The 27373-nt window shown below is 39.4% G+C and overlaps 1 protein-coding gene across 2 annotated transcripts in view; it reads left to right on the top strand.

The window, feature by feature from the left end:
* Window positions 1-4234: 4234 nt before the first annotated feature.
* The window catches only part of Lca5 (lebercilin LCA5), a 73249-nt gene continuing 50110 nt past the window's right edge, over window positions 4235-27373 (top strand). Inside the window, exons 1-2 of one of the 2 annotated variants that reach the window (XM_045160043.1) lie at window positions 4235-4327; window positions 26390-26759. In XM_045160043.1, the coding sequence (XP_045015978.1) occupies window positions 26567-26759 (193 nt within the window). In that variant the 5' untranslated portion in view covers window positions 4235-4327; window positions 26390-26566. Of the gene's footprint in view, window positions 4328-4710; window positions 4828-26389; window positions 26760-27373 lie in introns of those variants that run through there. The other variant, XM_004660475.2, reaches the window with a different exon arrangement.

A 27373-nucleotide genomic window follows, 5' to 3' on the forward strand; every position in this document is an offset into this window, starting at 1 on the left:
GATTAACTTGTACCAATTTGTAACTAAGTGACAGGTTCAGTTTTTTTTTCTGACTTAGAACTTCAAATCTCTTAACCATATCTCTCAAATATAAAAGCTATTGAATCTTATGTTTTCAACTTATATTACAACTGACTGAAATTTAGGATTTAGAGAAAAATACATTCAAATTATAAATTTCAAATCAGCATTTTTTATTCTATCTTGCAGACTACTCAATAAACCTTCCATTGAATTTTTAAAAAATACTCTAGAAAGAACAACTCTCCAATGACTGTCAATAGTATTTGTGAAGAGAAAATTAGAAAGGCTCTAGTAATATTTTGCATTATATCCTTTAGTACAAAACTTGTGACTTTAATTCTTTAAATATCCTATAAAGTTTCCAAAAACATCTAAAAATTCCTACCGAATATTTTTATACTTCAAATAACCAGTAATAATACAGTACTAATATGCTTGCTATAATCACAACAGGAAAAATTGAGAAGATGGACCACTTGCCTTTTTGAGAATTGTGCTGGTAGGCTGGAGTTTCTCAGTATCATGGCCCAACTGACCATATATATTTTTTAAGTGATCATTAAGAAATGGAGCTGAGCTGGATCTGGGCATGGTGGCACATGCCTTTAATCACAGCACTTGGGAGGCAGAGGTAAGAGGATTGCCATGAGTTTGAGGTCACCGTGAAACTACATAATGAATTCCACATGAGCCTGGGCTAGGGCAAGACCTTACCTCAAAAAACCAAAAGGAAAAAGAAAAAAATGAAGTGGAGCTGGAAGGTTGGGGAGATGGTTCGGCACTTAAAAACTCTTGCTTTGAAAGGCTACCAGCTGGATTCAATTCCCCAGTCACCCATATAAAACTTGATAGTCATTGGTTTATGGTAGCAAGAGATTCTGCACGCAAAGTGTGTGCGCACGCCTACACATGTGCGCACACACGGACATTCACATACAACATACAACATGTAAATAAATAAATTAAAAAATGAGCCGGGCGTGGTGGTGGTGGCAAACCCCTTTAAACCCAGCACTCAGGAGGCAGAGGTAGAAGGGTCACCATGAGTTCAAGGCCACCCTGAGACTACATAGTGAATTCCAGGTCAGTCTGGACTAGAGTGAAACCCTACCTCGAAAAACCAAAAGAAAAAAAAATTAAAAATTGAGCTGGGATAGTGAGTCACTCATGAAATCCCTGTGCAATAGAAGCTGAGACAGAATTGTGCTTTCCAAGCCTATCTGGGTTACATAGAAGATTTCCAGGCCACCCTGAGAAACAGACAGCCTTTCTCAGCAAGCAAACAAACAAAACTATTAGTAACAAGAAGAAGAAAGAAAAATAAAGAATAGATAATGACTTATAATACCTTATGAACCCACAGAGATCTTCCTATTTCTACCTTCTTTTTTTTTTAATTTTTATTTTTTATTTTTTATTTATGAGCGACAGACACAGAGAGAAAGAGGGAGAGAGAGAGAATGGGCACGCCAGGGCTTCCAGCCTCTGCAAACGAACTCCAGACGCGTGCGCCCCCTTGTGCATCTGGCTAAAGTGGGACCTGGGGAACCGAGCCTCGAACCGGGGTCCTTAGGCTTCACAGGCAAGCGCTTAACCGCTAAACCATCTCTCCAGCCCCTATTTCTACCTTCTAAGTGCTGAGATTAAAGGTGTGTGCCGCCACACCCAGCCCCATAATCTTTTCTAATAAAAAGCAGTAACTACTGACATTTTAGTATCTCAGTATTTGTGCAGATAACAGGGACCAGAGTTCCCTCATCCCTTCCACCTTTTTTTTTTGTTACCAGGCCTGCTTCCTTCTTTTGCTTTCCTATCACATACTTGCTCTAGCCATCCATTTAGGTGGCTCCCATAAACGACTCTGCATAAGCCAAAGAAAAATTGAGGATCAGTGAGTTCTCATCCTAAATTCATATTGCATCCATTTATTCACAAATACAGAAGTATTTATTTAATGTCTTCCTGTGCCAGGCCATTTTCAAATTGGTTAGGCATCTGTGGTGGTTGAATTCTGTTGTCAACTTGATCTGATTAGGAATCCACAAGCATTCCTCTGGGGTAGGTCTGAGGTTGCATCCAGAAAGTATTAACTGAAAGAGGAGGTTCCTCCTTCAGAGTGAGCCCTTCCCCTAAATTTGATCCTACCACCCAGGTAAATATCTGGGTGTGGCCATGTACACCTAAGACCCTAGTCCTGTGAAATGCAGAGTTGCTGGGGCTGACTGCTCAGCCAGTCTGACAAAAAAAGGGCAGTTCCAGCTTTAGTAATATCATAGTGTCACATGATAAGGTCTCCCTTGCTCCTGTTCAAATGATTAATTTTGATGTTATTGACTGGGTCAAGACATATGAAATCAGTCTTCTATTTTTCCTACCCAGGTAACTGGAGCAGACTTCAAACACTGCCTGTTCTTTTGTTTTGTTTTATTTTTATTTATTTGGGAGAGACAGACAGATACAGAGAAAGAGGCAGAGACAAAGAGAGAATGGGTGCACCAGGGCCTCCAGGCCCTGCAAATGAGTTCCAAATGCATACGCCACCTTGTTCATCTGGTTTATGTGGGTACTGGGGAATAGAGCCTTGAACCTAGGTCCTTAGGCTTCACAGGCAAGTGCTTAACCACTAAGTCATCTCTTTAACTGCTTCTTTTATATTATGGATCATATAACTTTTTAAACGAACTTTGGGGCTCAGTTGGTAGAGTCCTTGTCTTTCATGCATGGAGTCTTGGGTTTTATCTCAACCATTAGATAAACCACGTAAACTGTGTAAGTCCTAGCACTTGGAAAAGTGAAATCAGGAGAAGTTCAAGGTCACTTTTTCAAACTTAAGCAGGTTTGAGGCTAGCCTGAGCTAGGCTACATGAGAATCCCCTACCCCTAACAAAAGCCTGGTGAAAGGGCAGAAAATTTGACATCCTTGGGAAGTAAATCACTCATAAATGGCTTCTGACAGGATGGAAATTGCTAGAAGATACAACTTGCAAAGATTATGTGAAAAATGTCTGTCTTAGGGACTGGAGAGGTGGCTCAGCAGTTAAGGCGCTTGTCTGTTAGGCCTGACAGTCTGGATTCAATTCTCCAGTACCCATGTAAAGCCAGATGCATAAAGTGGCACATCAGGAGTTCTTTGCAGCAGCAAGAGGCCCTGGTGTGTCCATTCTCTCTCTCTCTCCTTGAAAATAAATAAAAATATTTTTTAAGTCTGTCTGTTATTTTCTTTTCTTTTCTTTTTCATTTTTTGTTCATTTTTATTTATTTATTTGAGAGTGATAGAGAAAGAGGCAGAGAGAGAGAGAGAGAGAGAGAGAGAGAGAGAGAGAGAGAGAGAATGGGCGCGCCAGGGCCTCCAGCCACTGCAAAGGAACTCCAGATGCGTGCACCCCACCGGGGTCCTTAGGCCTCACAGGCAAGTGCTTAACTGCTATGCCATCTCTCCAGCCCCTGTTATTTTCTAAAGAAACAATATTAGCAATTGTTAGCAAGGGGCTAAAGCTGAAGTTTTCTCTTTCCTGAATACAGAAAGATCGGGAAGAAGTGTTACTTAACACTGCCTTTACAGACTGCGGAGACAAGTTCAAGTATCACTACGTTGAGAGGCCAGCATCTTACAGTTTGGGCATGTTTCTTTTTGTATGACGTAGGCTATCTCCGCTTCACTTAGTCTACCCAAATACAGTGACTGGTAAGTATGTAGTGAGAGGAAACTGTAAATGATATCTTTTATAGTTTCTTTTCTTTTAGAATCACGTCTCTTTTCCTTCACAGTTCCTTTTTGATTTAATTATCAAAATAATTTAATTTTCAAGATAAAATTTTCAGATGCTGAGATCAACGATTAATTGAATTGGTTTAAATAAAAAAGGAAGAAAAAACATAAATTTTTTCATTTCTCTGACAATTCAAGATTTCAGGTATCTGAATGTTTCGGCGGGGGTGGGGGGACTCCCTACCTAAGAAATAAAACGTGCATCATTTTAGTGGATTAAAGTTTAAAGGACCGCAAAGCTGCTTATTTCCCATCCATCACCATGGAGACGCCAGGGCCGCTGACATCAGAAGCTTGTCCCAACAGGCCCAGGCGACAGAGCTGACAGAGCTGCGCCACAAAGCCTCCTTGCCTGGCTGCAGGAGGAGGAGGAGGAGGAGGGAAGGGAGGCCTCATTGTTCCTGTGAGCCGCCGCAGGCTCAGCTGGGAGGATTAGATGCTCGGAGACTCAGCCGGCTGAGACTTGGAGAGGCGCATTTACCATGACCTTCACTGACCTTCCTAGCCAGACCTAGAGCAGAGGAAGGAGAGAAGGTACCCGGACCTTTCCAGGGCTTCGCCTTGTTTTATGCTCAGGCCTTAGTTTTAAATACTGTAAAACATTTGTCATTGTAAACATTTAAGAGTAACGTTCCCATCTAGAGCTGGAAAAATCAATCCCCCAACTCGCTGATTGCTCCCAGTTACAGCTTGAATCAAAAGAATTGGTCGGTGCCCCACTGGACGATAGGAAATCGAATTTTTGTTTCCTATCAAAATGCAGCGCATTCCTTTCTCGGGTTGCTGCCTGAGGCGGAAGGACCCACTGGGATCCCTGGGTACAAAGGTTTGCTGGTGAACGCTTCACTGAGAAAACTCTGATTTGTGGCCATTTTCTGTTCTGTGGTGCACGCCAGCCTGCAGCATCGCTGACTGACATGAGCCAGGGGACCAGGGCATGCTGGCTGCAGGAGGCCTGGGTTCTGCACGGGCCTGACTCAAGTTGAAGGTGGAGCTGGAGTTCCTCCCTGAGCTGAAACTCATCTGGTGGAGGGGTAGGAGCTGGGCTTTGCATGTAATTAGTTGTAAGTCGGTTTGCTCCAAGATTGTGAGAGCATGAACAGAGGGGCTGTCTATGGAAGGACGTCTTTTGGAGATGCTGAATTATTGGAATTCTCCTTTCTCATTCACTTCAGCTTTGCAGGGCCAGCAAGATGCTTTGCTTATGTTTGGAATCCTAGCACTTGAGAGGCTGAGGCAGGAGGATTGCCATGGTTTCCAGGCCAGACTGGTCTACCCAGTGAGACCCTGTCTCTAAACACAAACAACAAACTGCAGGCCAGTTCTGGGCTTAGAGTTCTTTAGATTTCTGTACAAGGTATTGTCTGAAGAGCAAAGGGAAACAGAAAATCTCTTGGATTAAGTGTCCACTTTCATTTATAAAATCTGATGATGCTATGAAGTTGAAAATAGGGGTCCAGATACCAGCAGAAGTCTGTGGACAATGCCTAACTCAAAACAGTGTTTTCTCACCTCTGAGTAAATATTATTCCCTGGCTAAAAGAACAAGTATGTCTGAGTAGTGTCCATATAACCATACTTGTGTATAAAATGAGAAGAAATTTAGATTATTTATTGCAAGGATTTTCAAATATGCCTGAAGGTTTCTGATTAGAGCCAACAGGCATATTATTGGCAGGATCCCAGGTCAGATTTTTTTTTTTTTTTTAATTTTGTGAAGCAGAGTCTCACTCCAGCCTAGGCTGACCTGAAACTCATGGTGATCCTTCTGCCACAGGTTCCAGAGTGCTGGGATTAAAGGTGTGTGCCACCATGCTCCCCCCAGGTCAAATTTGGTATTGATATTAATGGTGTTAGTGACAGCTACCAGTGGAAGCTGCTGGATTCTGGAGGGAAAAGGGGGCAGAATGTTGCCTGATAGCAGGGATCCTGTTGTTAGTCTAGCAGGGACTACCAGTGAAGGTAGATGTGTTAGTAATTATGAAATAATTGGGGGGGGGGGGATATCCTTTCAGAGTTGAATTATCTGTATTTATTACAGACTGGAGGACTTGAGACTGCATGTACGTTTCTTAAAACTTAAAGCATACACACCAGATTGGCCTATAAATATTTGAATAAAATTATCATGATCACTTGTGGAGACGTGTGTTAGTTTGGTCCAGTGCTTCTACTAGCAGCATGCCAGTTTGCTTTGGAGAACTAATGTCTCAGTGATTCTGGAAAAACAAAAATTTCAGTGAATTACTCATACCATTTCCCCTTCCCCTGCCCAAACAAACAATTGGCCATAGAGATTCTTGTTCATCTTAAGCGTGAATGTTAAGGTTTCCCCTGAACTGGATAGAAAGAAAGTCTTTTTCTTTTCTTTTGTTCTTATCTCTCCTTCCCTTTCTTCTTTCTCATTCTTTTGGTCTTTTTGAGGTAGGGTCTTGCTCTAGCCCAGGCGGCTGACCTGGAAGTCACTATGTGGTCTCAGGGTGGCCTTGGATTCATGGCAATCCTCCTATCTCTGCCTCTAGAGTGCTGGGATCAAGGTGTGCACCACCATGCCTGACAAGGTGTTCCTTTTCCATTGGGGTTCCTAGGTGAATAGAATATAAGTTGGGAATATCACTGGCAGTACTTGGAAGGGAAAATTCCCTGCCTTCCATCAATCCAACGTATAGGAAAATGCATGTAAGACATAAAAAGAAAACATACTTTTAATGTCCTTGGATGTAGGTCTACTTTCTAGCTTCTTCTAGATATTTCTATTGTATATTCTCTTTTCTTTAAAGTCATTTAAAAAAGTTGTACAAGTACACTTATAATGAAAATTACATACAAGTGAATATTTTGATAAAGGAAACTATTTTAACCACCATCTTTGTTAAAATGTGGCATATTCATATCACTTCAAAATTCTCAGTCTATCAGTCAATGACAAACCTGCATTTTATGTTTAGATGAATTTTCTAGTTTTAAAACCATTTATAAATGAAAGTAACTTCCAAAATTGAAACATAGTAATTGAACATATATGCTGTGATGGCTTTGTAGCAGACAGGTTTAGGTTTGCTGAGATGAGCTTTCAAATCAGGCACAGTTATGGAGGAAGGAATGTTTACTTATCTATTTATTTATTGTGGAATCATATTTATTGGGATTCATTGACTACTACAGGTTTACTTTTAAAATACTTTCTAAGGTTATACAAGTTAAGCTGTTCACATTTAAACTTTTTTCCCAGCTCACTGAAATTATTATTATAAACACTGTTGATTGTTCTTTATATTGTTTTATTACTTTCATGTAATACTTTGAAATAAAATTACTTTGGAAATGTATGCTTAGTTTTATAAATACATGTTTGCCTGCATGTCTCACAGATATTTAAAATGTGGCTTCCTAGCCATATGCTTTTAATGACCAACGGAGAGTTCTGTATTAATGGTTAGATGAAAGGTGCTTATGTTTCTTTGGCAGAAAATTAGGGTCAACTTAGGTTCCTCTTCATGTCACCCTTATGTATACCAGTGATGAGTCCTATGACATGAGCAGTGAAAATCCATTCTCTTTTTCCCCATAGCATGACTATAGGAGAGCATAGGGTAGTCATTTTCAAATGCTTTATTTTTTAAACTAAATGCTTTAAAAAGTTTTTTTGTTCATTTTTTATTTATTTATTTGAGAGCAACAGATACAGAGAAAAAGACAGATAAAGAGAGAGAGAGAGAAAGAGAGAGAATGGATGCACCAGGGCTTCCAGCCACTGCAAACGAACTCCAGACGCGTGCGCGCCTTTGTGCATCTGGCTAACGTGGGTCCTGGGGAATCAAGCCTCAAACCAGGGTCCTTAGGCTTCACTGGCAAGTGCTTAACTGCTAGGCCATCTCTCCAGTCCTCAAATGCTTTTTTATTTTGACTTATAATTTAAAAATATCTATCACATGTTCTTAAAAGTCACTAAAATGTTTTATAGAATGATAATTAATTTTATGATATACAATCTAGTGTGATATTTTCTGTTCTCCTATATCTGCTTAAAAACATTGCCAAAACCATAAACTGATGATTTTTTTATAACGCGGGATTTTAGTTTGAAAAGTTGGTGGCTAAAAGCTCAGATTCCCAAGTCAAGGGTTTAAACTCCTACCCCTTATTTCTTAACTGTAAATTTGAGGAAAATATTTTGCCACTCTTCAGCTCAGGCTTGGTTACATAAACAAATAATATGTCATAGAGTTGTGCTAAGCATTACAAAGAGTTGTAGTAGGAGTTAAAGTAAGACGAAGCTCAGGGCCAGGTGTTGAAGGTGCTCTATTAATGTTGACTGATTTGGACCTTTCTCATTTCTCCTCCACATGCAGGTTCCATCTGTGAAGTCTCTAGGGGGTTGGGCTGATCTGCTTCTAGACTCACTCTGCATGAAGCCAAGGAGTAATTTTTCTAAAACTCCCCATATCAATTCTTGGTTCATACTATCAGTTCCCTGTTCAAAAATTCATTAATCACCATTCATCACTTTGGGGGTTAAATATAAGCTTCTATAAAAGGCATTAAACAAGGCAAGCGGGGTGGCACATGCCTTTAATCCGAGCACTCAGGCGCAGAAGTAGGAAGATCACCATGAGTTCAAGGCCACCCTGAGACTATATAAAAATTTCAGTTCAACCTGAGCTAGTGCAAGACCTACCTTGGGGGGAGGAGAGGCATTAAAAATCTTGTTTCTGTGTGTCCTCTTTATTTCTTTTAAATTTTAAAACATTTTATTTATATATTTGAGAGAGAATGAGAGAAAGAGGCAGATAGAGAGAATGGGCACACCAGGGCCTCTAGCCACTGCAAACAAACTCCAGACACATGCACCCTTGTGCACCTGGCTTATGTGGGTCCTGGGAAATCAAACTGGGGTTCTTAGGCATCACAGGCAAACACCTTATCGGCTAAGCCATCTTCCTAGCCCTTGGATCCCCTCTTTCACTGTCGCTCTCTTCTTCCACGGTCTTCCCTGCCACTCTCTGTGTCCAGTGACATTCTGATTTACTTCTATCTTTCACGTGTACTCACTTCTCTTATGATTAGTTCTTATGGAACATAAACTCCCACTCAAGAGTTTTTCTGGGAAGGTGGAAAGTCTCCTTAGCACCTATGCATACCTTTATAATGGTCCTTATTCCACAGCTCACACAGCCAGTCTTTGGCCTCTCTTCTTTGCTCACCAGTTAGTGGACATCTGGAAAACTCTCCACTTTTGATCCTGTTAATCTCCAGGGTGCCTAATAAATAGTCAATATGTATTTGACAATGAGCCAAGGCTTCTTGGAAATTTTCCATTGCAAATCTGCTACATCATGTTCCTGTTTACCAGAGGAATAGGCTATTTCAGTGCACCATAAAACTGAATAAAAGGACTTTTTTTTTCTTTTTCTAGCATATTTATTACCAATTAAAAATATGGGCACAGATTTTAACAGATTTCCTGTGGGTTATTTTCTGTTGAGAATAGGCAATTGTTTACTAAGAAAATCACATTGCTATTCTCCCTTTCAAATCTAATGTGAATGCAAATAGAATTGCTATGGCTTCTCTTAATTCTATTCCTATTGCCTTGGAGATGAAATCTGATTTGCAGGCAAATTTACTTAAAGATTTAATTGTGGAGCAACAAAATATGGTAGCTTGTATTTACAAAAAGTTTAAGCCAACTTTTGGCTTAGATTTTTATAATATAAGATAAAAGCAGAGGTCCCCCAAGTTAAAATAAACTCCACAAAATTCAGATACTATTAAGGATTCACTTACAAAATAAATAAAGTGCTAGTAAACATCTAAATTGTTTCATCTCTTTCCCCACTAACACAATCATTAATAACTTTCATCAAGTCAGCTTGGATTGTACTTGTTTTTGTCAGAACAGTCCACTTTCTAGGTTCCAATTATCTTGCAATGTACACCTAATTCAATGTTTAAAATTTAATGTTACATGCTAACATCCTACTGTTTACCTAGAATGTATTAATAAATTTAAAGCAGTATGAACACCAAAAAGTTATATTTAAAATTGTTGACGTTTGCTGCTTATCATATATCTATGTAAAATATATAAAATTATGATGGATCTGGCTCTATAGTCCAGGGTGAAAGTTGAGATACGCCTGTCTTAGCCTCCCAAGTGCTGAGATGATAGTTGCATGCCACACCCAGGCTTTTTTTTTTTAAGAATGGTATGTATTGAGAAACTGAACTTTAGTTATAACTGTACTTTTGTCATTTCAAGATCTCACAAGTAGCATATTCCCTCTTTTAACATTGTGGTCATTGTAATTTCTGGATTAGAAATCCTTCCTGTTGGCAGGAAGGTTACTGATTACCTGGGCATTCATGCTTGGGAACTTCCAAGAAACTATTCAGACTCTGCAGTAGTTTCCCTTTAAGGAAAATGGAATAACTCTACTAGCAAACATTTATGGGAAGATTTTTATATTGTTGGTGCCACTGCCACAGAGAAAAACAAGGCAAGATTTTCCTGCAGAAAATTAGCAGTCAGCAAACAGCAAGTATATAAAGTCACTGTAGTGCAGTGGGAGCTCTGGGATATTAAACATAAAACCCTGATGTACCTAATGATCACAGGTAGGCTTTATTTCAAACACATAATCTTTAGAAACAATACCCCATTCCTGTTTTGATTGGCAGAAAGATAAGTTGTTAGCTTCAGTTGTCTTTTTTTCCTTCTTGAAAAGCTGAAGCCTATGTAGTATATAATGGAATGAAATAGTAGGATCAGAAAAGCCTAGATCTAACAAAAATGACATATGAAAACCAAGTATTGTGTAAAACTTTTGAATATTATCATATAATTTGGGCTGAACTTTAAAAATATTAATTCAATAAACTTTAACATCTGAGGCTTTATAAATTCTTTTGCTCTTTTTTCCAAGGTCAAATAAAGCCACTGTTATTTTTAATATGAGTGAATAAAATGTACATTATAAGAGTGCTGAAAATTTTACATACAATTAGACTTTGAGATTTCTGAACCTTTTGATGTTTTCTTGCTTATCAGTGACTCTATTAACCCATAGTGAAATGTACTAAAAGTGCTGATTTTGAAACTGCAAAATTTGTAATTTAACAGTCCTGGGTTTGTATAACCTGACATCACCACTTACTATTTTAATATATCCTGATAAGTTCTTTTAACCTTTCAGAATCTGTTAATAGATAATTACTATCTGTCTAAAGACCCAAGTTAAAACGGAATAAGATTACTGGGCCTGGAACACTCTGAATGCTGAATAAATGTTTGTCTCAGTTGCCCTTGAGTGCCAGCAGTCCTTATGGCTTTAGAGGTGTTTGTCCAGAGTAATAGCAGATTTCTTAACCTGTTTTCTCGCACCGTGGCATCTTCCTAGGACAGTAACCCACTGATGTTTATTAAACCATCCAGTCTTAATTCTGTCAATAATCAGTGAGATATTTTGACAGAGCACTAGCCATAGATTTAACTAGGTGAAAAGTATTTCAGTGCATCTGAGGGACTATTCATTTTATGTTCACTAACAGAGGATTGCTATCTCCTACAGATATATTGTGGGTACAGGCACATTAAATTACAATCTTGTTTAAGTGATTCAGTCTGTAACTTGAAGTAACTTGACAGAATAAAATGAAAGTTCTGCAGTAGTACACAGATGGAAAAATATTAAGGTGGTTCTGGACACAGAAATTACCATATTTAATGGGCACAAGACTGATTAGAATACATTTGCATACAAGAATTAGATTATCTGCAGAATGGAAGTTAAAATTAATTAAGGTATTAACAATGTACAGTTTGAGACCATCTTGAGAGGGTTCCGAGAGGCTGTTAAACCCCTGTGGAAAAGAGGATTTTCTTTTTTAACCTTTTTTGCTTCCTGCAATTACCGCTGTTTGATGTAATATTAACTGTCAAACTAAAAGGGTAGGAAAAAATATGCCACTCGGCCTCTTGTTCTAATGACATACCCACCAGAATGTGTCTTTTGAAAAGCATTGAGCGCAAATGTGTTTCAATAGTTTTCCACCTAACCCCCTTCCCAAACCTAAAAATCACTTTTAGCCAGATACAGGACGCGATTCCCGAAGGCCCGGGCGGCGGGGCAGGGTCATGGATGCTCCTCCTAGGCATCAGTTCCAGCCGAGACCCCGGGAGTACGAGGCATTTGCATACAGATTTTTGTCATTTGAATCCAAGAATTTTTCAGGAAGGGGTCTAGACCAGTCAGAACGTGTTTACGAAGCCGACCGCTTCACGTCCCGAGCTCTCCGAGGCGGCGGTGGCCAGGCACAGCGCCCGCAACTCAGGGCTCCCCTCAGCGGCCGGCCAATGGCTGCAGCGCCTCGCCCCAGTCATCCCGCCTCCTATCCACACGAGCCAATAGGAAAGGTCATCTGTCAGCAGCAACCAATGGGAAGCCGGAATGGACGCGCAGGCTGCGGCCGTTCCGCGGTGCAGTGTGGGCCGGCGCTCCGTTTCCCTGGAGCCGAGGTCGCCGCGCCGCCGCCGCCGCCCCGCGCAGGAGTTCAAACTCCCGGCGCCCGGCAGAGTCCGCGGGAGCCGGGCCCAGCCTGCGGCGGGCTTCGCGGGGAGTGCGGCCGGGACGCAGGCAAGGGGGCGGGCCGCGCCGCGCGTCGTACCCGGGTCGTAGGGGGCGGGCCGGGGGCGGGGAGCCGGAGTCGGGAGGACCGGGCTGGGGTCCCGGCATAGAAGTGGGGAATCGGGCGGCTCGGAGAGGAGGACAGGGCCCCGGAGTGGCCCGGGGAAGAAGGAAGGAGGCTCAGCGCCGGCTCATCCCGTGGTGGGCTGAAGTTATCCAAAGCTTGGCGGGGCTGCCAGCACATCTCCCACAGCTACCGGGAAAGACAGTCCCCCCCACCTCCCCTCCAAACTTTGGGTTTTTCTTTTCTTTTCTTTCTTTTTTTTTTTTTAAATATATCCTTTTAGAAATGCAGTGAGTGGAATAAAGCTTGGTAGTAAAAAAGAAAAAATGACTTGTTGGCTCAAATGAGTTGGAATGGCTACCCACGATGACAGTTTCTCACTGGTGGAACAAGGAAACTATGTTTACTAGTGATGACAAGTTGGTCCAGTTTACTTGAATTTAAACTACTCTTTAGTTCACTTTGTGGCCTTGAACAAAATAAAGTCATCAGACTTTTTTGTATGGGGGGTGGTTGTGAAAATTGACCTCTGAGGATTAATTTTATGGAGATGTTTATGTGGATGCTTATGTAATAAAAAAGATGGTATGGTGAAAGTGGATTGTTTTGGGGATTTGGTTTGTGATTTTTCTGTCATGGTCCAGCCCTGTCCACTCCCACCCCACCCCAGTCTACTCCACCCTGGCCCAACATCTGAAGATTGTGGCACCTTTCAAGCAAGGTATGCTGGAACAATTTGTTTATGCCCAGCCTTGGCCTTTATAATTAGGTATCTTTTTTGGGGCCAACTTCTTCCTTTTTGTTGGGTTCTACCATCTATGTTTTATACCACACTTCCTGTTTTGTATCTCTATCCTGGAACTGTTACATAGCTAATTTTTGGTATTTCTACATAAGATTGCTCACAGGCATCTCACACTTACCCTTTGTGATGTTGAAGTATTCACCTGACAAACCTGATCCAACTGACTGCTAGCTATTCACACCAAGGTCTGGAACTAGAAACCTCGACGTTCATTCAGGTTTTTCTGTCTACTTGTTCTTCACATTTAATTCCTCACCAGGTCTATTATCTTACTTAATAAACAGCTGGAATCAGTACATTGCTTTGTCCTTAAACTACTTTAGTTCAAGCCTGCAGTTTTCACACCTTTGTAAATGTCACATCTGACTATCTTAACCTTTCTGAAGATCCTTTGTTTCCAGCCAACTCATAAAGCTTCATGTAATGCTTGCCTCCACCTTATCCAGCCAGTGTGCTCACCCCAAATCAGTGTTGTCCAATAGAAATAGAATGTGAGCCAACATACTTTTTTAATAACCATACAAAAATACATACAGGTGAAATTACTTTTAATATACTTTGAACAAATCTATCCAAAATACAGTTTCAATTGCTAATCAATTTAGAAACGATTATTCAGGTGGTTTGTAATAGATTTTCAAAATCCTAAGTGTGTATGTATATATAACTTTTTGATTATACAGGAAATGGGTTTCCCCCCCTCTCCTTTTTTCTTTACATCTCTTCCTCAACTCTCGTATTCCCCTTCCTACTTTACTGTCAAGTACACACACACACTTTCTGCATCTAGTGAGAAAACATGGGATACTTGTCTTTCTGAGTCTGGCTTATTTCTTAATATAACAATCTCTAGTCCCATCCATTTTTCTGCAAACATACATACAGCTGACTAAATTTTCATCATGTAGGTTAACCACAGTTACTTATTCAGTCATCTTTTGGTAGACGTCAAGGGTGATTCCATGTTTTGGCTATTGTGAATAGTACAACAGCAGTGTGAAGGTTCCACATATGTGGTATATTGTGTGGCTGGTCCTGATGAGGTACATTTCAGGTTCTTAGTCCCACTGTGTTGGACAACACAGTACAAACTATTTGGAACTTGTAGATGTGCCATGTTTCCTTAAGCCACGTACACATATCGCTTTATCTGACACAAGCTTTTCACCAGCTGCTACCTTTTTACTGGGGGGGGGGGTCAGGAATGAGTGCACTAGGGCCTCCAGCCACTGCAAATGAACTCCAGATATATGCGCCACCTTGTGCATCTGGCTTATGTAGGTCCTGGGGAATTGAGCCTCGAACCAGGGTCCTTAGGCTTCACAGGCAAGCACTTAACTGCTAAGCCATCTCTCCAGCTGCTGCTTTTTTTAAAAAAAAATATTTTTTTGTTCATTTTTATTTATTTGAGAGAGAGAAAGAATGGGCGCGCCAGGGCTTCCAGCCACTGCAAATGAACTTCAGACGCATGCGCCCCCTTGTGCATCTGGCTAACATGGGTCCTAGGGAATCGCGCCTCGAACAGGGGTCCTTAGGCTTCCCAAGCGCTTAACTGCTAAGCCATCTCTCCAGCCCACAGTTGCTGCTTTTTAATAATCGTATTTACTGCTGCTTTGTCCTGTCCCAAATTACACTTGTGCTTCACCTCTGTGAATGCCTGAAGACACACTTTAAGCCAATGTCCTCTGGAAGTTTTCCCACTTCCTTCTATCCTTTAATCTTGGCTCTTATTTCATCTCCTCTGCTTCCTTTTGCCATTAGACTTGTATCCTGTTGTCTTATCTTTCTCCCATTGGCTAGGAGTTTGGTACGGATAGGGCATCACAGATATCTTACATTTTGTGTTCAACAGGTGTCTTGTGAAGGAACACTGTGTGGTGTTTTCATTCGATTGACTAAAGTCTGGGAATGTATACTGAGTAGAGTATGCTCTTATATGACTGATTATTTCAAAATGCTGCTTAAAAGTGGCTGGTTATGCCATAAATTGTAAGTGTAGTATTTATAGTGACCCTACCGACCATATTGAAATCCTACTTAAACTCCACACATAGCTTAAATTTTAACATTTTACTTTGTTTATTCATTTGAGAGAAAGAGGCACATAGAAAGAGAATGGCCGCAGCAGGGCTTCCAGCCACTGCAAAAAATCTCCAGGTGCCTGTGCCACTTTGTGCATCTGGCTTACATGGGTCCAGGGGAATTAAATGTGGGTCCTTACGCTTCACAGGCAAGTGCCTTAACTGGTAAGCCATGTCTCCATCCTTAGCTTAAGTTTTAAAAATATTTTAAATTTTATTTTAAACATAGTATAATATTTAAGTAAGGGGTGTTTTGCACATAGATGTAGTCAGATAAGAAAATTGTTTAGAAATATGCAAGGCATGTAAATAGAGTAAGAAAGCTGTGTGTTTTTACTTGTTTCTCTTTTTTTTTTTTTTTCCTTGAGGTAGGTTCTCACTCTAGCTTAGGCTGACCTGGAATTCAATATGTGGTCTCAGGGTGGCCTTGAACTCATGGTAATCCTCCTATCTGCCTCCCCAGTGCTGGGATTAAAGGCGTGCACCACCACACCTGGTTTTACTTGTTTCTTAATCTTGGTTCCTTGGAAGCAGAAAGATTCAAATTTAATGTAGCTATGTGGCTTTCCCCTAATCTCATCCTTTGGGGGAGGTAGATTTCCTTAGTTCCTTACTTATAACTATCTTCTTTTCTTAGTTTATATTTATCTTATTTGTCCAGTTGCCTTTGGCAGCAAAGGTAACCAGGCAGCAATGTTTTATACAAAAAAAAAAAAAAAAAAAAAATCCAGCACAGGGCTGTATGAGGAAAGGAATCATGCTTTGATTGTATACAATTTGTTCTTAGAGTCATGTGAATCATATGATCATTATGACAGTCTTTGTACACAGTCTCTGTAGCTCACACCTTTATGGTTCATGTGAATTTGATTCTGGCACTGAAGGAATCTTCTTTTCTCTGATCAATTACTTAACCTATTCAATTGGGGAGTTTTGTTGAAGAAATTTATTTTTGGAAGGAAAGTGAAAAGTATGAGAAGGATAGTTTCCTAGTATGGCTGCAGTAATACTATTGGCCATTATTAGAAAAGTAGTAGTACTTAGGAATTGAAATTGGAAAAATTTATATTTTCCATTTTTCTTTTAAAGATAGTTCATTCTTTGTCACTGAGAGCTAATGAAGTACTTGTCGCCCTGTCTCTCACACAGGTGGATAGGGGAAATAGCTAAGCAACTGGTAATCAGTTCATTCTTGAGCACAAGGAACTAGTTTAAATTAGTTGGAAAATGATACATAGAACATAAATCTTCAGTGTTCCATTAAGTTACATGCCATTGTTTAAGAAAAGAATCATTTTATTACTTAACAGTGACTAAGCCCAGTGTGGTAGATTTCACCTGTGATCCTAGCCTAGCACTTGGGTGGTAGAGGCAGGCCACTCAGGAGTTCCCAGTCATTTTCAATTACATACAGAATTTGAAGCTATCTGGGCTTTGTGAAATTTTATTTCAAACAAATAATATCAATCAAGTAGAGATTATATATGTAAATGCAGGTGAGCTTTATTTTATCTGAAGCCCTTATTAGGTCTTCAGTTTGAAAAAAAAAACAACATTTTTTTGACTACATGATGATTTTTGAATTTTCCCTCTTAGGGATTTTAGAAATTTAAAAAAGACTTAGGTATTTGCTTTGAAATAGGGACAATTTGACATTTCCTTTAAAACAAAAATGCACATTAATAAAATGAAACAATATTCTATTTGGTGAAGCATCACAAATAATTATTTCACAAATCACGAATAGTGTTGTCATCATGGTGAACTAGATAAGATTTCTTTTTTCATGGGTCTTACATTAGTAGGAGGGGTGGGACCATAAGTCGCAGGTTTTTTTTTTTCTTTTTTTTCTAGTGGTAGCAAGGTCTGTGAAGACAATAACACAGACCTATAGAATAGAGTGACTGGGCTCACTGTAGTAGAATGCAGTGGGAGCTACTTTTGAGGAAGTGGCATTTGTGTTGGGGTAGGGTATGGGAGCCATTTTGTGAGGTTTTTGGAATGGGTGAAGCAAGCACAAAGGTTTGCATATTAGAAGCACAAAAGAAAGTCAGTTACCCTGAAAGAACTGAAGAGAGCAGTGGTATGGTAGATGAGGCAGGAGAAGTAAACAGACATGTTAGACTTGGTACAGGTTAAGGAATCTGATTATGGCCTTGGGAGGCCCTTGAAGTGGATTAAGCAGGAGATCAGTACTGTCTAATGTGTTCCCAATTGTGTTTTGTGGCTGCTTCATGATGAACAGACTTGTGGGAATAAAAGTAAGGTGTCAGGAGCCATAGCAGAAATCTGAGAAAGATGGTGGCTCAGACGTGGGCAGTACCAGTGCAGGTGGCAAATAGTCAGATCTGAATATATTTGGAGATTAAACCATTAGGTTTTATATGTGATTTAGATATGGGATATGAGGGGTAGATTCCAGGATGATCTTAGCTTTGTGATAGGAGTAGAGAGGGGTGTTGCTTAATGAGGTCTTGAAGATAGGAAAGATTGGTAGTAGGAAGGAGAAAGATTTCATTTTGATCCTGTACTTTGAAATGACTTGTCAAATAGGAAGGAGGCTATTTGAGTATAGAAGTCAAATCTATAGGCATTCACCTAAGAAAGAAAATGTGTATATAAAAGAAAGGACCAGCATGATACCCTGAGTATTTTCACATTTGAAGATCATAATACATTGAATATTTTAACATGTGGAGATCAGAAAGAAAAGAGAATATCTATAGGAGGAGGAGATGGTGTTTCAACCACTGCTGTGAGATCAAGTAGGAATGTGATAGAAAATAGGCTGTTAGGTTTTAGGAAGATGAATATTATTGGTAATTTTGACAAAATCCATTTTATGAAAATCTGGCTAGTGGGGGTTCCAAAAAAACTGGTTGGAAGTGAAAATGATATTCTAGATTATAGAATACTCTTTAAAAATTTTTACTTGGAAAATTGGAGCAGACAAATTAGGCTGTAGGGGTCATAGCTCAGTGAGTTAAGTGCTTGTCTTGCAAGCATGAAGACCTGAGTTCGGTCCCAAGAACTCTTATAAAAATGCCAGGCATGATGATGCGCCCTTGTAATCCCAGCATTGTGGGGGTAAAGATAGGGTCGTTGGGGTTCAGTGGTCAGCCACTCTAGGTTAATTAGTGTGATCTATGTCACTGAGAAAACCTATCTCAAAAAATGTGTGAGGCATGTGAGAGGAAAGACACATGAGGTTATCTTTTGGCCTTCACACACATGTGAACACACATATGTATTTTAAAAGCCACTGTGCTGTATGTAGATGCACCAGGACATGGAGTCAAGCACCAGTTTCATGAGAGCCTCTTTGTTGATAGGATTGATCCTGTATCCTGGGCACAGTTGTAGGAGCAACACTGCTGTGGAGAGAGGATAAGAAAGAAAGAAAGAAAGAAAGAAAGAAAGAAAGAAAGAAAGAAAGAAAGAAAGAAAGAAAGAAAGAAAGAAAGAAAGAAAGAAAGAAAGAAAAGAAAGAAGACAGATGGAAATGTTTCTTTAGTCGTTCCAAGGCTGCAAAGGTAGAGCAGAGGATAGATAGAGGTGAACAGTGGGGCTGGCTTCCTTGCTGGTCATTATCTGATCAGTCTCTAGAGTAGTGAATTGGTCATTTATCTAAAAGTCAGGAAACCTAGAGTTAGTTCATGATTTAGTAACTGAATTTTATGATTTTACATGAGTAATTTTGTTTTCTGGGCCTCGGCTTTCTTAATCTTCACAAAGGAAGTAGTAATTTCCCAGGGTCCATTTCAGTGCTAGGCTGTTACACCTCAAAAGCTGAAGTGTGTTGCTTTTCCTTCATGTTCTACAAGTTATTCTACCTGTTTATCTGTTTCTTCCTCTTGGCTAGTTTTTCTATCTTCTTTTCTTTAACTTCTCTTTTCCATTTTTATTTTATTATTATTATTACTAACAAGATGTTTCATGTGGATACATCATATACTGGTACTCTCTTTTCCTTTGTCCCTGCCCTCCTGCTATATGCATTGTGGGAGCAGCAGTCAGTTATTTTGGGATGAGAAGGGAATGCCTTTGGGCATGGTGTTTCAACCTGTGGCTTTTACAGTATTTCTGCTCCCTCTTCTACAAAATTCCCTGAGCCGTGGTGGGTGAGTTTTAAGTCTACTCCAGTGTTGAGTTCTTAGAAGCATCTGGATCTCTGCTTTGGTAGGTGTTGAGTATCCTCAGGGTCTGTCTCCTTCACCTGGTGCTGATTATCAGGAATAACATGAAAGCAGTACTCTTGCTCATCTCCCCATTCCTCTGTGGGTTCAGCTGTGGCTTGGCTGAAGTGCAAGGGGTAGTTTATCTCCTCCAGTCTAGCTACCTTCTGAAAAAAGAGAACAGATTCTCCAGTGGGGAGAGTGAAGTCAGCATAATTTAAATGGGATAAGCCTTATTAATTTAGGGAGAATTTGATATATGTAACCCCTCTTTTAGCCAAACACTAGTGAGAGCTTGACACTGGAGAGCATATCTTTGTCCTCATTGGATTCTGATCTGATTCCCAATTCCAGATATGGGTTCCTTTACACTGAATGGATCTCTTAGCCAATCAGAAAGGTATTGGTTACCCAGTGAAGCTGTGTTCCACTAATTCACTGGCGTATAGTTCTTGTCAGGGTGTTTGCTTCTGAGTAGCTTAGACCTCTGATTGCTCAGACTGTAATTGGCCATTTTCCCCCAGTAGCTCATGTAGCACTTTGTAGCACTAGACAGGCTAACTGTCTGGGGACTGGTTTTCTTCTGAATTCCAGCCAGGTCTCTCCATGCTCTGTGTCAGCAGCCTATGGTGTTTTCAGCAATAGCGTCTTAGCTTTTGCCTCACGTGGGTAATCAAGTGCTTTGATGGAAAGCTGTTTTAACTTGGGGATCTCGTAGGTCTCCAATCAACAGCTCAATGTGGGTGGCAACCAGTCTCTGGTACTGGGAGTTATAGGTCAGAGACAGCAAAAAGTTTTTCTTTTCTTTTAAGCTTAGGCTTCATCCCACCCTCATCAGGGCCCTATTTTTCAGGTGCTTTCCCCCAGCCCTTATCCTTTTGAGGGTTATATCTTTTAGGCTATCTCCAAGGATGAAAGTTTTTATGGTATCAGCTCATTTTGGATTTAATTTTGTGTTTGTTTCCTCCTTTCCCTTTCCCTCCTCTGTCCTCCTTCCAAACCCATCTCTATTGTCTGGGCCTTGAGTTCCCTGTCAGGTGTGTCAGCAATTCAAGCAGGTCCAGGTTAGGAACCACAGGTGAGTGACATCACATTTACTTTCTGTGATTGTGTGAGTTCACTGAGTATGTTCTGTTCCAAGTTTGTGCATTTTCCTACAAATTTCATTGTATTTTTAAACTGCTAAGTAGAATTCCATTGTGTAAATGTGCCACAACTTTGTTATCCATTCATCCAACGATGGACATCTGGGTTGATTCCAGTTCTTAGCTAAAATTAATTGAGCAGCTATAAACATGGCTGAGCAAATCTCTCTGTATTGATGCATGGAGCATTTAGGATAAATACCCAGTAAGGGAATAACTGCATCTGTTGGTTGCTCTATGTTCATCCTTTTCAGGAATCTCCAAATTGATTTCCATAGTGATTGTACAAGTTTACATTCCCACCAACAGTGGATGGGGGTTCCTCTTTCTCTACATCCTCAACAACATCTGTCATCGTTAGATAGTTTAACAATTGCCATCCTTACTCTGGAGTAAGGTGGATCTCATGGCTGTTTTAATTTGCATTTATTTCCCTAATGGTTAGAGATGTTGAACATTGTCTTAAGTATGTGTTAGCCATTTGTAATTCTTTGTCTGAGAACTCCCTATTGAGTTCTCTGCCCCACTTTTGGAGTGGGTTGTTCAGTTTTTTTTTTTTTATTGTTTAGTTTTTTGAGTTCTTTGTTGATTCTAGATATTAGGCTTCTGTCAGTGGTATAGCTGGCAAAAATTTTCTCCCGTTCAGTGGGTAATCTATTGGTTTTGCTTATGGTGTGTTTGTGCAGAAGCTTTTTAGCTTTATGAGATCCCATTGGTTGTTACCTTCTCTTTTCTTTGCTTGTTTTTTTTGTTGTTGTTGTTGTTACTGGTTTTTTTTTTTTGTTTTGTTTTTGAACTATTTTCTGACAGCATTCTTTCTACAAGGAAGAAGGAGTAATTTCTTAAAAAGTCAACTTTTAAGTCACAAGTTTTCTCAATGGAAGCTTATTTGGGTTCTTGTAATTATTTCCATTACATTTATTTTTATTAACATACAGAGAATTAGATTTCATTATATTGTATTTCAAACAAATTTTGTTTCTGTTTTCTTCTTCTTTTACTCCTCCTTCCTCTTGGTGCCTCCCCACCATAGCCATCTTTTGTCTTCATACTATATTTTCCACTTTGTCCTTGTTCCCTCTTGTGCTCTTCTACCACAGATGAGACATATTGCATCCTGTCAGGAGGTTAGTGTCTGGGATGTTTGTTTTTTGTGGTGTTACATCCATTAGCAATCACTATCTAGCTCCATTAAAGTTGTGGTTCTTTTGTTTAAATATTTCCTTACTTATTTATTGGTTTTCTCAAAGTAGGGTCTTGCTCTATTCCAGGCTGACCTGGAATTCACTCTGTAGTCTCAGGGTGTCCTCAAACTCATGGTAATCCTCCTACCTCTGCCTCCCAAGTGCTGGGATTAAAGCCATGTGCCACCATGCCTGACCTCTTTTTTTTTTTTTTTTTTTTTTTTTTTGAGGTAGGGTCTTGCTCTAATTCTATGAAGACTTTTCCTTTTCTACTGAATTCACCATAAATTCATAATGTTACTAATTCAGATTTAGGATGTGAGAATTTTAAAACTCATCTAAGCTGATTTTTCTTTTCATATTGGAAATTACAGTGTACTAAAAACCACCACTTCCTTTCTCTTGCAGTATGCATGTATTAATCTGAGAATAACAGCACCAATACTGAAAAATGAAAAGTAACTTTGTCATTAGCCTTTAAGGGCTAAGAAATCAAGTTGTGTTTTAAGGTGATTAGAACTGGTTTCTCTGTGCTTTTGCCACTAACTGTGTATAGTAAATTGAGTTTCATTTCTTTTGCTTTATAGGAGTTGCCTTTTTAAAAATGAATCTTCCCAAAATTACAGTTTCTAAAGTCAAGTCTACTAATAGTTATGTACAAATGAGGTTAGCTTCCATCATTGGCCCTAAACTCTGCTTTTTTCCTTACCTGAAGAGCTGTGTTTTATTAAACAACCACCAGCACACTTTTTAAACTTAAATTAATTAAAAATCAAGATTTTGGGGCTGGAGAGATGGCTTAGTGGTTAAGGCGCGTACCTGTGAAGCCTAAGGACTCGGGTTTGATTCTCCAGATCCCACGTAAGCCAGATGCACATGGTGGTGCATGTGTCTAGAGTTCGTTTGCAAGGCTCTATAGAGGTTCTGGTGTGCCCATTCTCTCTCTCTCTCTCTCTCTAGTAAATAAATAAAAATGAATTTAAAAAAAATCAAGATTTGTTCTTCATTCACATTAGTGACATTTGAAGTGCTCATTTGCATAGTTAAGTACACAGCTTCCACATCGGGCTGCACAGATCACAGGTAGTACCACATAGCTAGTACCACCCTACCCAAGAGAACTTATTCCTTTAAACATCTAGTTTATCTTTCTACTTTTAAAAATATAAACAATTTCACTTTGACTTTAGTAACATGCTGCATTAAGCTGTTAACTGTAGGCATAACAAAATACCTAAGTCTGATAAAGAAAATAATAATAAATAAGGAGAAGAGGTTTTTTTTATTTTTTAATATTTTATTTATTTATTTGAGAGAGTGTGTGTGTATGTGCGTGTGTGTGTGAATGGGTGTGCCAGAACCTCTAGGCACGGCAAATGAACTCCAGATGCATGTGCCACCTTGTGCATCAAGCTCCATGTGGGTACTAGGGAATGGAACCTGTGTCCTATGGCTTTGTAGGGAAGCATCTTAACTGCTGAGCCATCTCTCCAGCCTTGAACTTTGTTCATTTAGCTTACAGTTTCAGAGATTGCAAACCAAAGATTGGGCAACCCCAGGTCTTTATTTTTCCAGAGGACTCATGGGATGATACACAGTGATGTAAGCATTGTATGGATGAGATAACACAGTGAGACAGGATGGCAGAGGGATTCAAGAGTCAAGCCTGATTCATTCATGCCTGCTCATACTGGCAATTAAACCCAGAGCCTCCAAAATGCTAGGCAAGCATTTGATTACTGAGACATATTTCCAAACCTTGATTTTATTTTGAGATAGGACATTGCTAAATATTATCCCAGACTATTCTGGAATCCATGCCTCATCCTCCCTACTAGCTGCGATTATACCTATGTGCCACCATGTCCAGCATCAACTTAGTCTACATAAACAGCCTACTCTAGAGAACTCACTCTGGGAAGCCTGTGTTAATTCCTTCCAAGGATGAGTCTCTTATGACCCAAGTAATTTGTAGAAGGCTTTGCCTTTTTCTTTGCTTTGATAAGAATCAACTCTACCAGTTTCAGCAGTGCCCCACTGAAGACCAACCAACAATTGCAGCCCAAAAATCTTTGGGAAGAAAACAAATCCAAATTCAAATCATAGAACATACTACCTATGCTTTACCTGTTTTTATTTATTCTCTCTCTCCAGTGCAGGCATCCCAAGTTGGTGCTTATCTTCATATATCCTGGAATTATCCTAGGCTGTAGAGCAGATGGAGTCAAAAGAGGCTTTATTACCTTAATAGCTCCATAGTGTGCTTCATTATGTAGATCTTGATGGCTTGTAAGGGCAGCTTACTGATCATTGTAATAGTGTCTTTTAGCAGCAATGTGATGAATAATAGTCCTTGCTTCTTCTTGCATTATTATCAACACTGTCTGCATCAATAAGAGTACATCTTCCCTCTATTAAAAGTAATTTTTCTAGGGCTGGAGAGAGATTGCTTAGTGGTTAAGCACTTGCCCGTGAAGCCTAAGGATCCTGGTTCAAGGCTCAATTCCCCAGGACCCACGTTAGCCAGATGCACAAGGGGGCATATGTGTCTGGAGTTTGCAGTGGCTGGAGGCCCTGGCGCGCCCATTCTCTCTCTCTCTCTCTATCTGCCTCTTTTTCTGTCACTCTCAAATAAATAAATAAATAAATAAATAAATAAATAAATATATAAATAAAAATTTTATTAAAAAAAGTAATTGTTCTAGCCAGACATGGTGGCATACACCTTTAATCCCAGCACTAGGGAGGCAGAGGTAGGAGGATCGCCGTGAGTTCAAGCCCATCCTGAGACTACAGAGCGAATTTTAGGTCAGCTTGGACTAGAGTGAGACCCTACCTCAAAAAAAAAAAAAAAAGTAATTGTTCCAATTATAAAGATAGCCCCATTTCATTGTATTAACAAACAAAAATACATGAAGAGAGAGAGAACGATGTAGAAGCCAGGTTGCTCAGGCAGATACTGGGTGCTCATGCGTCCCTTGCTTTGCAGGTTTTTTTTTCAGTTCTTGAGTTCAGACAGGAGGATGCTCACTATTACATGACTTGTGCTTTCTTCTTTACCATGATACTACAAAGTATTTCCTTTGAACACAGACTTTTTGTAAACATTCCCAGCAACTGCATGATACCATGCTCTGGATTTTTCCAATACTTAATCTGTAAGGTTTAGACATTTCATTACTTCCAGTTTTGAAAAACAGATTGCATTGTACTACATTAAACATTTGTACTTTTCCCTATTTTTAGATTATTTTTGGGGAACTCAGAAATGGAATTAACTATGATTTTTTTGGGTACTTTTTTGAGGCTTTTCACTCTAGCCCAGGCTGTCCTGGAATTCACCATGTAATCTCAGGGTAGCCTTGAACTCAAAGCAGTTCTCTTACCTCTGCCTCCTGAGTTCTTGGATTAAACACGTGCACTGCCATGCCCTGCTAGAAATGGAATTATAGAATCAAATATTAAAAGCATAAATAAGATTAGTCATGGTGTCTCACAACTATAATTGTAGCACTTAGGCTGAGGCAGGAGGATTTTTGTGAGTCTGAGGCCTGACTAGGCTACATAGTGAGTTTTAAGCCAGCCTGGCTACAGAGTGGGACCCTGTCTCAAAAATGCAAAATTAATTACTTTTAAAAAGCATAAATAAAGTCAATACATCTTTACAACTCCTCCTCCCCAAATAATCTTGATGACTGTTCTAGCCATATAAAATGTCATTGTTTAAAGAATCTTTGGTAATATGGTAGCTTTAAAATTGGCATCTCAAGTTGAATTCTTTATTTATCTGCCATGTAGCATTTTGTGGTATTAGTATGCATTTTTCTCATTTAACTTTTGACATGATTTTTCTTATGGGGTGGATACAGTGAGGTACTCATTGATGTGTTCAGGATGATAACTATTTTCTGTCACATTTGTAAATACTTTTCATCAAAATATATTTTATCAATTTTTTCCTTTTTAGTTTAAAAAATTTACATTTCTTTTTTAAAATTTTGTTTATTTTTATTAATTTATTTGAGAACAACAGACAGAGAGAAATAGTCAGATAGAAAGAGAATGAGCACGCCAGTGCCTCCAGCCACTGCATACCCATTCTCTCTCTCTGCCTTTTTCTCTCCCTCTGACTCTGTCACTCAAAAAAAAAAAAAAAAAAAAAAGAAAGAAAAGAAAAGAAAAGAAAAGTACAGATATTGTGATAATTATTATCTGTTAAGTCTCAGCATTTGGGTTTACTATAATTCTTAGAATTCAAGAGAATCAAATTTAGTTAACATTTATTCAGAAGTGATATGTATTAGGAACTTTAGGTGTTATTTTTCTAGACTATGACAGAAACTTTTTTTTTTTGTCAATACAATGAGTAACTTATACATGGAAGTCTAGATAAGTTAAATTATAGCCTTTTCATATCCTTTAAGCTGATAGTGTCTTGCCTTTACTGGTAATCACTGTGGTAACTGAAAATCTATTTCATGACTATGATGGTCCACTTTTCTCCTCCAATTGTAGGAAATAGCGTGTATCTTCTGGTGAATTGTGGATTACGGATCTATCTACTGTGAATTGTGGATTACGGATATATTGTGGTGAAGACGGATTTCAGAGAAATAAATATCATTAAGAGGATATGAAAATCATCTTCATGTATCTGTGAAATTATGTGAATAGAGTCCATTTTTCAAAACAATGGGGGACCAGGCAAGAAGTCTAGATCCAGAAAGGAGAGCAGGCAAGCCCCAGTACTCTTACTACTCATCTGACTTTGGATCCTCACCACCGTCTTCGGGCCAGTCCTCTCCAGGCAGCCCACCTTCGCATACAAATGCTAGAAAGAAAAGCCCGCAGAGACAGGTAGCAGATAATCAGGTGCATCACCAAGGTAAGCGGTGTGTAAAAGAGCACACACAAAGCTTGAGCGCTCATGAGGAGAGCTTAACTAACTGTGAATAAAGCCTTCTGTGGACTGATACATTTTGAAAGGCTGTGTTTTCATGCATTTATAAGGATGTTGCTTATGTGTTTATGCTTCTATGTATTAATTACCCTTGTACATTCAGAGTTACATAGAAGAGAGTAACATGAAGCCGCTGTCTCTCCTTTTCTTGAGGAAATGACTGTGACTTTCCAAGGTACTTAGTGTAAAGGCAGAACGAAAACAAATCCAGAACAACTATGGTTTTTTGTATCTTCATTTTGTAAAAAGCAATGAAATGCATTGATATTAACTAATTAGAAGCCATTTTAAATAAATAAAATTATTTACCCTAGGTATGTAGCACATTGCTTACTGCAAAAGTTCATGGTAAGGCTAGGAATGGAATTTGAGACTATGGGCTAGTAGATTAATTTATTTTTGCATTAAACTGCCTTAAAGGGTACACTAAATTATCATTCAAAACACTTACTCTTTTGAAACATATTTAGCTATGTAATGGTCTGTAAATCTCTTCACTTTAATTAATATGGGCCAAGAAAATATCATTGTCCTGAGTA

This window comes from Jaculus jaculus, chromosome 10 (assembly GCF_020740685.1).
Source record: "Jaculus jaculus isolate mJacJac1 chromosome 10, mJacJac1.mat.Y.cur, whole genome shotgun sequence".
NCBI lineage: Eukaryota > Metazoa > Chordata > Mammalia > Rodentia > Dipodidae > Jaculus > Jaculus jaculus.